At 29.8% G+C, this 13653-nt stretch overlaps 2 protein-coding genes across 2 annotated transcripts; one reads left to right on the forward strand and one right to left on the reverse strand.

The window, feature by feature from the left end:
* Nucleotides 1–1875: 1875 nt before the first annotated feature.
* Nucleotides 1876–2946, reverse strand: LOC107853624 (abscisic acid receptor PYR1). Its single transcript, XM_016698605.2, has one exon. The coding sequence runs from the start codon at nucleotides 2786–2788 to the stop codon at nucleotides 2144–2146; it is 645 nt and encodes a 214-aa protein (XP_016554091.1). The 5' UTR covers nucleotides 2789–2946; the 3' UTR covers nucleotides 1876–2143.
* A 7878-nt stretch (nucleotides 2947–10824) lies between these two features.
* Nucleotides 10825–13610, forward strand: LOC107853633 (probable 2-oxoglutarate-dependent dioxygenase AOP1). The gene is made up of 3 exons (XM_016698616.2): nucleotides 10825–11381; nucleotides 12039–12372; nucleotides 13198–13610. The coding sequence occupies exons 1-3, from the start codon at nucleotides 10999–11001 to the stop codon at nucleotides 13441–13443; spliced, it is 963 nt and encodes a 320-aa protein (XP_016554102.2). The 5' UTR covers nucleotides 10825–10998; the 3' UTR covers nucleotides 13444–13610.
* Nucleotides 13611–13653: the final 43 nt, after the last annotated feature.

The following is a 13653-nucleotide window of genomic DNA, read 5'->3' on the forward strand; positions in this document are numbered from 1 at the left end:
TAAAGAAAACTTTTTATTCAAAAAAGAAAAGAATCTTTTCAAGTGTTCTAAGTGAATCAAAATTTTGTCTGTTAATTATATTTTTCGTGAAAACTATGAAAGAAAAATATTTATTTGGAATTCATATTTTAAGATGTAATTTTTCTGCTATTTTAGTCTATTTCCTAAAGTTTGGGGTAATTTCTAAGATCTTGTAGAACGTTTTCAGTTTTTGGTTAATTATTTTTTATATAATTTGCATCAGATGTAACCAATAATGTGTTAAAGATATTTGATAGAAATTAAATTCGCTCGATTTTAATAGATTAAAAGGACCAGCATCATTCATAAATTATTTAAGCAACTACTTTAAACTATCTTTTGGAATCCAAACAAGTAGTAGTAATTTTGTAAGAATTTTTCTTATTCCGAAACAGTCAGCAAAACATGACAAATTGCTTTTCAGATCACTTTAAGAAAAACTTTTCAAAAATATTCCTGAAAAACTTTAAAGGAATATGTGCAAAAGCCAAAGTCCCTATATTGAACCCAAATGTAATAAAAGAATTAAAAATTTTACACCACAAACTCTGCATAGCTACATTTGTTTTTTTGCTGGATGTCCCCGAATGGACGTGGCATAGGTACATAAGAGTGAGGGGTCATTAGTCAAACATCTTTCATTGAAAATTTTTATATATATGTCAAATCTTGAATACGCATAGCATAATTTCTAATTTAACTACTCATCGAACTAACTCGTTAAAATCTCACATATACAATCATCCCAACCGCTTGGAAAGTTAACGTCGAAGATATTGTTTGAATCTTCTAATAAAAATTTTGACTTCGTGGATAAATTGAACTAGTTAGCTTGATCTCATGTCAATTTTATAGGAAGCTTTAGATTATTCATATTTGATTGAGTATCAATATTAACAAAGTGATTGGCTAATAAAAGAAGCAAAGAGAGTTACTTCAAACACACGCTGGGAGGAAATAATAGGTGAATGGAAATGGACAAACGGCTATTATAACTGAAAAAAGGAAACTAGAGAAATGATCCAATCAAGAGGACAAACTTGTAACAAATATGCCACATAAAATGTACTGAAATTGACAATCATCAATTGTCTATGAATGCAATCTAAAATGGTCCCTTCGAGTTTCAAATATGAAAAAAAAAAAAAAAGATTAATAGAAAACATTTCAGTACCTTGCTATACTATTCTCTCTCTTGAACGGAGGTTTATTGGAAATAGCTTCTCTACTACTTCGGAGGTAGCAGTATAGACTACGTATATTTCACCCTCCCCAAACCACACTGTGTGGGAATATATTGGATTGTTATTGTTGTAATAGAAAATATTTTTTCTAGTGAGTTTTACTGATGCAAATTTGGATTAATTGGATTATGCTTAATGCAAAATAAAAATAAAAAAAGCTAACTGGTCCCACTTTTCATTTTACAAGGAACTTACATATTCATCAAACTCTTTTCTTTACTTAAAATTCTTGAGATATGTATCGCTTATATATATAATGAAATTCAAGCAAATTATTCCAGATCTAATTGGGTAATGGACACTTAGAAATATTACACAAATTATTCATAACAAAAGCTAAATAATATGTTGAAAATAGGAATAACATTTAAAGCTAAGAGAATAATGATTATAATTTCTAAATTAATATATACCTAAGTGATCATGTAGAGATCAAATCTCACCTAATACCTCCCCTTGTAATTTCTAATTTCTTCCATTATTCAAGACCATTCATATTTTCTTCTTTTCATAAAATGACGTTGATAACAACATATTCTACATAGCCTCACAAGATAAAGTCCAAAAAGAATACCATAGGATATACATAGACCTTATCCTACCCCGGAGATTAAAAAATGATTCTATAATAATTATCATCAACCAAAATCCTTTCTTTCGATTAATCCATTGTCAAAAGAAATAAATAAACCCCAAAAAGACAAGTGGAGGGAAGAAAAAACAAATAAAAAGAAAAAAAAAACAATTTTTTTTCGTGATTTGGATAATTCACATCAAACACCTGTGACTCGCATCACCACCACCACCACGACGACGAACTTCACGGGCCATACTTTCAGTTACAGTGGCCAACTTCTGCAGGTTCAGTTTCACATCAATCACCTGTGACTCGCATCACAACCATCACCACCACCACGAGCTTCACCGGCCATAGTTTCAGTTACAGTAGCCAACTTCTGAAGGTTGAGTTTCACAACTGTATCAGCAAAAAGACGCGTATCTTCCTCCGTATTCCCTTCAGGTACATCAACCACATACGATTCTAAAACAACAGTCCATGTCTTTCCATCATCATTCAATTCATGCACAGTAGTAACTGACCTGTAATTCCTCAACCTATGTTCTCCACCAATAATACTAAACCCGAATACGTGTCTTTCATCATCCAATATATCAAGCCTTTCAGTACTCGTAGCAGCTGGTAAACCGGAGATGACAGTGACGTCACGTGTGGACCCTACTGAAATACGAAAGTTTTCGTCCACGTTACAGCTTTTGATGAAGTGCTTGTACGTTTGTGGCTTGTCGAACCGGCGGACAACGGTCCAGACCGTATCGACCGGCGCGTGGATGCGCTGTGCGAGTAGGGAAGAACATTGACCCGAGTTGATCCGGTAAGAGTGAAACTCCATGATTGATGAAGCTAGTTGTTGGAATTCTTCTGGAGTTAAACCGGGTGGAACCGTTAGGTGATGGGTTGTGATTGAACCGGTTTGGGAATCCGGTTCCGGTCTATTGTCCATTTGAAGAAATAGAGAGAAATGGAGATGGAGAAAGTGAGAGAAAGAGAAAGGCAAGGGAAAGAGAGATTTTATCTGTTTATTTATATGGGTGAGATAATGGGAGAAGAAAAAGGGCAAAGTGGGAACATAAAAATGTTTGAAATAAATAAATATAGACGCAATTTACTTCCAAATGATATGATTAGCCAAGTTCTTTTTACATTATTGGTTATAAAATCTAAAACTGGGGGATGAAGGTGTAAGTTGTGTTACTAATATAGCGAATATATACTGATTCCTTATTGTATTGTTTTGTTATGCTATACTATATAGTACTATATGTTATTTTCTTATACTTTCGTTTACCCAACTCTTTCCAAGTTTAACGTTACACTATTTGACTAACCATACATAATACTAAACATGTATTGTCATTTCATATTTGAGACTAACATAGTATCATATTTCCTACATAAAATGATAAAAACACATATTTTTGTTAATGCAAGGTTAAATTTGGTAGTTTAATATTGTAAGTATCAAAACAAAAATTTACAAAGGACAAAAAAATATTACTTACTAATATTCTATTAATATCCCTTGTATATTTGACATTAGTCCCTGCTTTCTTGTTTTTTTTTATTGGGGTTTCTTGCTCGATATTTATATTTAAGTTTGATTAAATTTAAATTTACATCAAAAAATTCTACATTAAAAAGTAAAATAATCTCTTATAAAAATAATTTTCTATTTAAAAAGACTCAAACCCGAGACCTCTAGTTAATTCTTACTTCTATTCCTTGTGTAGGGAATATCTAGTCTAATCGTTAATGTGCTAGCCTCAAGTCAGATTGTACATTATTATTATTATTGATAATAATAATAATAATAATAATAATAATAATAATAATAATAATAATATAATTGTGGGGAGCAGGGAAATTGTCACATAAAAATTAGAAAAAGAAAATAATATAATGAAAAGCCATGTGGGTTCCTGCCACTTTGTCTCAGCCAAGTTGATTGCCAGTTCAGCAGGCTGCAAAGTCAAGCCCAGAATTCATTCTCACTTTTTTATTCAGTTTAATTTTTAAATAAGTCAATCGCATTAATTATCTAAGTTTACTTATTATTTTATAATTATTTCTCTTTTATTTTCGTTTTTTGAGAAAAGAACATTTGGAAGTTGCCTTCAAATTAGTGCAAAGTTGCTCTCCATGACGAACTCTTTTTGACTTTAGGATACAAATTGCACTTCCTCTAATATTAAATCTTAATAGAGTTTGTTTGATAGTTTGTTAGAATTACACATTAATAACGGTTATAAAGTAAGGAATAACAAATTTACATAATAATTTGTGATTAATTATAAGAGAATTTATATATTATTTTATGTTGACATTAATCATGTAAGGGTTTAACTATTCATGCCTTATTAATGTCTTAATTGTTTCTCTTTTTTTAATCCCTCATATATATCATGATACATAAATTTTCTTATACTTTCTTTGTTCTCTTGTATTTATCACTGATTCGCTATTTGAGGTCAACCTTTATGAACTTTGATCAAATTTTTAAGTAGTATAATTTAATATTTAAAATTTAAAATTTTGATGGTCGGAAACTATATGAAAAATGTTATAAGTTGCACCCTTCTCATATTAATACGGTGAAAAAATATATCTTAAAATATTAATTAAAGTTTATGCAGGTTAATCTTGAAAAGCGGAACAATGACAAATAAAAATAAACGAAGGAAATATAACTTATATCTTTTTGTGTTTGTTTCTAAATTCAAACCAAACACTATATTAATTTTATATTACAAAATTTACCTTCAAATCAATTTACAAACATGATACTACTTATAAAATTTAATATTTACATAACTCACCTCTCAGCCAACAACCGAATTATCCCATTCTTTACAAAATAACTTTAAAATCATGAAGCTTATAACTTAATACAAGTAAATGCTAAAAGTAAGGCAGACATTCACCAACCAAACTATATTGATAAGTGTTGTTATTAAGTGTGCTCACTGATCGTCATTTATTCAGGGGCGGATATAGCATTGTTATTGGGATATAGATTTATGTTTAAAAGCTTATTAAAATTTTAATAAATAGTAGACGTGAATTTATAACTTTGAGATATGATGAATTTAATGTTAAAAATCTCAACATATCCTAGTTGGTTTGGATTTCATCAATTTCCTTCTCTCTCTTTCTTTTTTCATTGTTGGGGGTGGGGTGGGGTGGGGTGGGGGGGGGTTGAGGATCTACATAACCAATTGTTTATGTTATAGCTACGAAGAAATAAAAAGGCTCCTCATAGTTAATACAAGGTTTGGTAATTCATCGTTTAATTAATTAATAATAAGCAAATAACAAAATCAGATATTTTGAATTGCTTCCATGGTGATTGATTTATGTAATCAGCTCAGCTTAGTAGTAAATTTTAATATGGTAGATGAGTAAAAATACACAGGATAGAATAAGGATAAATTATACAAATCTCATTCTTAAGAGACTATATTACCTAATTTCTCTTACTTTTTAAAAATTTACATAAACTTTCATTTTTCAACTTTACTCTTGATACATATCAAGAAAAACCCACATCTTATTTTTACTCCACCATTAACTCATTCAAGATTTCATTTCCTAATTATCAACAATTAAATCATCTTCCTGATTTTTTTCTTCCATTAATACTTAAATCATCTTCCTTCCTGATTTTTTTCTCCTCCACTAATGCATGTAATTTTTTTTTCCTCTCCTAAAATCTCTCCCATTTTTTTTTTAAAAATCTATTGATACATATATAAATTTATTTAGTTATTCATATATGTTTATTCTTGTAATGGTGATTCATATGAATGCTAAATATGATATCATTATATGGGCATTATGGTGATTCATACGATAGGTACATTTTGTATGATTTTAACGGGTGATACATATGATATTAATGGGTGATACATATTGTATTATGGTGATTCATATGGTAGATACAATTATTTATTTCAATTATTGGGTTATTCATATGATATTAATGGGTGATATATATGGTTTTATGATGATTCATATGATAGATACAGTTATTTATTTCAATTATTGGGTGATTCATATATACGGTATTATGGTGATTCATATAGTAGATACAATTATTTATTTCAATTATTGAGTGATTCATATGATATTAATGGGTGGTATATATAGTATTATGGTGATTCATATGGTAGATACAAGTATTTATTTCAATTATTGGGTGATTCATATGTTATTAATGAAAGATAATGGTGTAGTCAGTGTAGGAAACAAAAGTAATAATATTTTTTTTAAAAAAATTAAAAGCAGAATTGAAACATAATTAAAATTAAATCTAAAAAAAACAGATTAAAATTAAAGACGAGAAGAAAAAAGATCAAAAAAAAAAATATCTTTCATAATTAAAGACGAAAAAAAAGAAACATAATTAAATCTAAAAAAGAGAAAAAATAGATATCTTTCCTTAAATAAAAGAATACAATAAATAAAAGAGAATTTGTTACTTCCTTAAATAAATATCTTGTTAGTTTCAAATGTACCACTTTTTTATATGTATCACCATACAACATATGTATTACCATTTCAAAAAATTGGGATAAAATGTAATTAATAAAATAATCAAAATTTTATGTAATATCACTTAAAAATTGAGGAATTTAAGTAAGTTACCCATAGAATAATAAGCACGAAAACTAAAATGGATTGAACGGATAGTGTTTAGGGCCTAATTTCATTATACACTTCACTGTATTAGCATATGATGTAGATCAACTTAAAGATGCATTAGCGGATTAGCCAATTAGAGGATTTAATCGGCCTGTATAGTTAATCATCTTAAAAAGTCAACAGTTGTTCTCCTTCTTCCATTTGCTTATTATTCTATTCAATCTCCCAATTACATATTCTGAAATTTAATAGTGATAAACTGATAATATATGGTGAATTAAGACAGGGTTGATCTGCTGCTGAAAATAAGGATTATTGGTATATGTGATCATTGAAGTTAAGACTTGTAAGTTATTCATCTTTAGCTAACTACCATATTTCTTCACTGTATCAAAAATAAACGTTAAATAATACTTTTCTAGTTTAAAATATCAATGGATAATTTACTCTTTTCTATCCATTTTATCTTTGTTATTAAATATTACTCCCTCCATTTCGTATTAATTGACCTCTATAGACTTGACACATCCATTAAGAAAAATATCTATTAAGGGTCTATTTTATTAAATTAGTCTTATTAATTATGTTTTGAAAATATAAATTTGAATATTTATAATTTGTTTAGTTATTTAATTGAAAGAACATATTAAAATCTTCTTGATTTCATCAATGGAACAACTAAATTGAAACAAATACTTTTAAAAAGAAGGCTAACTAATACGAAATGGAGGGAGTATTATATTATTCATTACTCATTACATTTTCCAAGATATTAAACTTATTATATTCAAAGAATGATATATAGTAAAATTACCCATATTATTTATTGTTTCTTAATATGTGTGTCAAGTCAATAGTGAACAAGTATTATTGAACGGAGCTAGGAAATCCATAGTTTTTTGCTAGTTTGACCTTTAACATTTGACACGGGGCGAATCTAATTTATTGACAAATGAAAAATTAGTAAATGAAAATTTTATTTATCGACGATATAAGGCCTCCTTAGAGGTAAAGTACTCCAAACAAAGATTGTTTCATATTCAAATCTCAAAGACTCAAACTCAAAACCTCTAAAATAACGAGAAAGAAGTATTTATCACTCCTCACGTTATTTATTATTTGGTACCCATGACAGCACTCTTACTATCACTTGGAGTGGATAAGGCTAGCTACCTAATACAGATAAATGATTAGCATTGACAATCACTTAAACTCCATTTTTACATATAGATAATCATCACAAAGTCAAATGTTTTTCCTTTCACTTCGACTGAGACAACTATATGAGAAATTGAATAATCAGATCTTCATAAGAAAAATTATTTTCTAGATTGGATGACTACTATAGAGAAATTTAAATATTTTAACTTCCTTCCCTTATGTGGTACAATCTTCTTTTGGAATTAATTTTTAATGTACATCCCCCTGACTAAAAAGCTTTACTTAAAAATTTTGAAAAGCTCAAAAATAGCGTGAATTTCTTTTTTACTCTTCTCAATATTTTTTAATTTTATCATAACGTAAAGTTAGTAACATATGAGATTTCTTCTGCATAAATTAAAGCAATTAGAGACGGACTTAAAATATTGAGTTTATGGGTTCTAATGTTTTTTTTTTTAAAAAAGATACCAGACGTTTTATAATTTTTTTTTAATGTATATTAAGTGAATTTATTAAATACAAATTTGATGTCAAAATTATTGAATTTTGCCGAACCCGTAGAAGGAAGGCTAGCTCTGGCCCCAAAAGCAACCCATTGCGTGGTTGTTGCGAAATAATGATATTGAACAAAATTGTGACGTATAATATTTATCCAGAGTATGTAGTTGCTAGAACATTATTGCCAACACATTAATCAACATCAACATTGGTTTCTTATTTCTTTATTTTAGAAGGTGCGGTCATGCATGACAAAATATACATTTATAATATGGACTTAATTAAATGAAATTGATCCACGGAGATTAATTAATACAAACAAAATATTCTACGTTGACTGTTTTAATGTATATACTTTAACGCAAAATAGACAAAAAAAAAAGTCGGAAACCCTATATAGAAACATCGAAAATATTAACTAGAAACAATGTTAAAAAGTGACGTCCATGACGAAGGACGAATTGATGAAGGCAGGTCATAAAGAAGGATCGATGACAAACTTCTAAATTAGCGAGGTTCTTAAAAAAGGATGCACATAATATCCTAAGTGAATTTTAGATCAGAATGAGAGAGGAAAGTGGAGAGATTTATAAAGCATAACACAAGTTCAATTTATATACGTGTTATTGGGCTCGATGATGGCATGGCTCAAGGAACAGTTCATGAAGTCCGTTAGGCAAAAGCGGACACGTGTCATGAACTTGGATCGTACGTAACAAAAACGAGAGATATTTCCACCTATATACAACCCTGAACATTTATTGACATTTTAGTGAAATTAAATAGTTAGGTTTAGCAATTGAAGCCCAAACAATTTTGCATTGTATAGTCATCGATTTAATATGAAACTCAGTATTCCCTTACTTGTTTCACATTTCATACTTAAAAAACAATTAGTGCATCAAACATTTCAACAAAATAGAGAGTTCTACTACTTTAATTTGAGGAAAAAGACGACCGGGAAGTCTGTGAATCAACCTTTGAAAAGCTTGCAACAAATATGCCATTTCGTTCGAAACGCTGAGGGAGACTATGAATTAATTAACAGTACAATTGAAGGGAAATTTCGACTTTTTTATTTTTCTTTTTCTCCTTGGATTGAACGGGTAAGAGTGAGTGTGATTGAAATTAATTAGTTGAAAATACCTGGACGAAGCTATATACAAATTTTGAGGAAGATTATAAGTGATTGGGCTTGTTTTTCAAGTAAGAAACCAGACATAAAAATACACGTGAATGTATTGTTGATATTGTATATCAGTGCATACCACACATTATTTTCATGGACATTACGGTGATATTATATATCACATTGTATATCATGTATATCACATACAGATCTTCATTGATATACGCGTGGGGATATACAACAAATACAGTGGGGGATACGTAGATGGAGTCGTCCTCAGCCTCGGGTTTTCAATATGAAATTCAGCTTAAATCTGTGCCTGAAATTTTCTTCAAACAACTTCAAAATTTATATTCAAGATCCTTAAAATGTTTCAAACAAAATCCAATATCATTTGTAATAATTTTATAGGTGGTGTTACAAAGGCTTATCGGTCGGAATTTTCTTAAAGAGCTAGTGTATTTTGATTAATTGGGTATGATGAATATATGGGTGTTATCATATATATGTGTTTTTTTTTCCTGGGATTCGAATGAGAACATTGATACAAATACAAGCATATATACTACCTTAAAGCGTTGATGATGAACTATTTTATAGGTATCTTTGCATTAATTATTTTTGGATTTTATTTCCTATTTTATTTGTTTCTTTACGTACTTCTTGGATTCAATATTTTTTTAAAAATTTTTCTTCAAAATTAATTTTGGCCCAGATGGTTGACATTCAGTATTCTTTCTTATATTACAACCAATTTTCACTAAGAAGGAAGCATTCATATATTTTGCATAAGCTTAAACATGATCCGCCTCACCAGGTAAACAACGTGCAAATTAAATGAGTATAAATTAATATTGTGATGAAAGCCTAAGCCATGTGCAAAGACGAACTAAAAGAAAAAAAGTTATCGAACTTTTGATAAGTTATTTATATACATCAAGTGATTTTTATCACAAATGTAGAATTTACGTTAAAATTGTTGTTTTGTTGAAACCTTAATTGGAATACTAGCTCCGCGCCTCTGCCCTTGACACACTTATTTTTCCTATAAAATGTTTGTTACTTATAGTTTTTTAAGAGGTATTCCTAAGCCGGGGTCTATCGGAAACAACCTCTCTACTTCTCTTGAGGTAGTGGTATAGTCTGCGTACACTCTACCCTCCCCAGACCCCACTAGGTGGGAATTCACTGGGTATGTTGTTGTTGTTAGTTTTTTAAGAGGCATGTGAAAGAAAAACGCTATAATTAAATTGGGACAAAGAAAATACTATGAAGATAAGTATATTCCGCTAAGTATTATATCTTGCTAGATTTAAAGAAGAAATTAAGTGGGATCCCTCGCAAATTATACTTAAATTTGCATTAAGCGACTGACCAATTTAAGGCCACATTAAACATGTATATTTTTTTGTGAATGGACAATCTGTCCATATTTTAATTGATTAAGAATTCATACATTCGTTGACTTTGTACAGCACGTGTATCGAGTGGCATTAATTAAATAAATCGATTTTTATGTGTATATATTCACTATCAAGCATGAAATAACATGTACAACTAAAACAAGAAAACCAGTAAAGAGCAAATCAATTAGAAGTCTATTTGTTTGTTTTCCTAGTCTTCTTCCTGCTTCATGAGATAAGCATTTTCATTAAAGAAGAAAGGCCAAGATTGATTGATGAGTCTAGTGGACAGAACAATCAATGTGAGGCGTACGGAATATCATGATGGGTAGTGATCAACTAGATGTGAATAAGCTTCCAATAATAGATTTTAGGAAGGGAGAGTTGAAAGAAGGGAGTGAAGAATGGATATCATTGAGGGAACAAGTGTACAAAGCATTAGAAGAATATGGTTGTTTTGAAGCATTACTTGATGGAGTTCCAAAAGAGAAACTATATGATAAGTTGAAACAAGTTTATAACTTACCTAATTTGGACACAAAATTTACAAATTCTCAAACTTCATCATCTTCTGGTTATTTTAAGGATAACCCTCTCATTCCACTTTATGAGAGAATGACTATTCACCATGTCCTCTCTCCTGGTGTTATCCAAAGCTTTTTTTCCAACATCATGTTGCCTGATCATGGAGACTCACAATTTTGGTAATCCTCAAAACCTCTTCTTTTATGTTTTGAGTTTACGTTCAACGCAACGTCAGGATCTATCTGAAACACCGCCTTTATCTTTCAAAGTAGGGGTAAGATTGTGTATACTCTATCATTTACAGATTCCTCTCGTGAGATTACACTGGATATGTATGTCGTTGTAGTAGTTCATTGTCAGTTAAATGTATAATTTATTACACTATCAGGCCATTATTTACTCGTAAATCTCTTTAAATTGTGAGATTTGATTTTTTTTTTTTAAAAAATAGCCTTTTCGCAGACATATTTTTAAAATCTTGACCAAATACAAATTGTTGGTCCAATATTGACAAAAGTTCTTTTTCCTTTTCAAATTGATAAGATAAACACAATTTGAATGAGAGCTTTCTCGTAATCGGTAATGTTATTGTCATGTGATCAAGAGACTGCGTACTATAGGCCCTTGTAGTCAGATCCTTTCCTAGACCCCGTGCATCATGGAATTTTTAGTCCACCGAATTACCCTTATATATATAAAATAAACACAAATTACTAGTTGCTCTTCAAAAATATTACTAGTTTTTTTTTTCAAGATGAATCAAAATTTGAAAGCTTGATATAAGTGACACTAGATCTTAACACATAATTTAAAAAATCTGTGGATTTGGCATGCAGTGATTTGGTGCATGGTTATGCCAAGGGATTATCAGAATTTGATGAGATGATAAGAAAAATGATATTTGCGAAATTGGGGATATTTGAAAAATATTGGGATGAGCACAAAAATTCAACAAGCAGCTTACTTGGCATGTTGCATTACAGAGTGCCTAAAGATGATGAGACAAATGTTGGACTACCTGCTCATACTGATAAACTAATTACAACTATTTTAAGCCAACATCAAATTGGTGTAGGTGGGTTGCAAATTATGAAGAAAAATGGAGAGTGGATTGATGTTGAATACTCATCACCTCATTCGTTCATATTCCTTGTTAGTGACATTTTGACTGTAAGTAATTTACTACCATTAGACCTTTTCTCTATTTTTTATTACTCCCTCAGTTCACTTTTACTTGTCATAAATTTCCTAATTTTATTTCTACTTTTAGTTGTCATTTTTGACATATCAAGAAAAGACAATTTCCTTTTTCCTCTTTTACCCTTAGTATTAATTATTTTCTCCAAATTAATTTTAACATACAATATAAACAACATTTAATAGGAGTACTATGGTAAAGTAGTCATGTTATTAATTATTTTTCTTAATGAATGTGCCAAGTCAAATTGTGACAAATAAAACTGAACGACGAGAGTAGTAAGTTGGAGTTAATTTCTCATAAGTCACTCATCTAATAGTTATTATTTCATAAAGTTGACATGAAGAAAAGTAACTTTCTCACGTAATAACTACTCATGTCAATTCATATTACTTGACTCGTGTTGATTTGACAGACTGACTCTTAAAAAGCTTTAGTTAAAGGTGTATTTTACTAGACTAACCTTATTAATGATACTTTGAGACTCTAATTTTAATTATTTCTACTTTATGTAGCTATTTTATATCTAAAGGTAATCCCTCCATTTCATATATTTGGACACACCATTAATAAAGCTTTAATTAGAGCCTAGAAGTGTATTTTACGACTAAATTAATCTTATTAATGATTCTTTGAAATTTTAAATTTGACTATTACTACTTGATGTAGTTATTTAATAGCAAAAAGTAACGTTATTTTTAATATAAGATCATAGAGAAAATATTAATCAAGTGACCATACGAGAAATCAAGATCGTCAATCTTTCTTTGGACTAATTAATTGTTACATTATTGTAGGCAATTACAAATGGTAGGTTGCCTTGTCCATATCATAGAGTGAATATGGGAAACACAGAGAGATATTCCATTGGATTTTCATCAATTGCCAAACAAGGATATATCATAAAAGTTGCAGAGGAACTTATTGATGAACATCACCCTTTGCTTTATAAGCCCTTTGATGCTCTCAAATTTTTTCAGTATTGTCTCTCAAGGGATCATAAAGACGGTGCTCCCACCCTCGAGGGCTTCTGTGGCGTCTGAGCTTTGACAGTCGTCTATCTTCTATCTTATTTTCAAAATTTCGACATTCCTTGAATAATCTGATGGTGTGAGAATTTTTTAAATTTATGGTGTGTAAAATTTAAACATGTGTGAAATAATTTTGTATGCTTAAAATTATAAATCCAGCAAAGGTTCATCTTATGGTATGTGATTTTGTTCTTGTGAAACCATCTTTTTTCTAAATATGTC

Source organism: Capsicum annuum, chromosome 1, assembly GCF_002878395.1.
Source record: "Capsicum annuum cultivar UCD-10X-F1 chromosome 1, UCD10Xv1.1, whole genome shotgun sequence".
NCBI lineage: Eukaryota > Viridiplantae > Streptophyta > Magnoliopsida > Solanales > Solanaceae > Capsicum > Capsicum annuum.

What these genes read in the sequence shown, in the direction of transcription:
- LOC107853624 (XM_016698605.2), bottom strand. Translation starts at nt 2,788, where the DNA reads ATGGACAATAGACCGGAACCGGATTCCCAAACCGGTTCAATCACAACC.
- LOC107853633 (XM_016698616.2), top strand. Translation starts at nt 10,999, where the DNA reads ATGATGGGTAGTGATCAACTAGATGTGAATAAGCTTCCAATAATAGAT. An exon ending in CATGGAGACTCACAATTTTG is followed by an intron (nt 11,382 to 12,038) that starts GTAATCCTCAAA and finishes TTTGGCATGCAG; the next exon opens with TGATTTGGTGCATGGTTATG. An exon ending in TTGTTAGTGACATTTTGACT is followed by an intron (nt 12,373 to 13,197) that starts GTAAGTAATTTA and finishes ACATTATTGTAG; the next exon opens with GCAATTACAAATGGTAGGTT.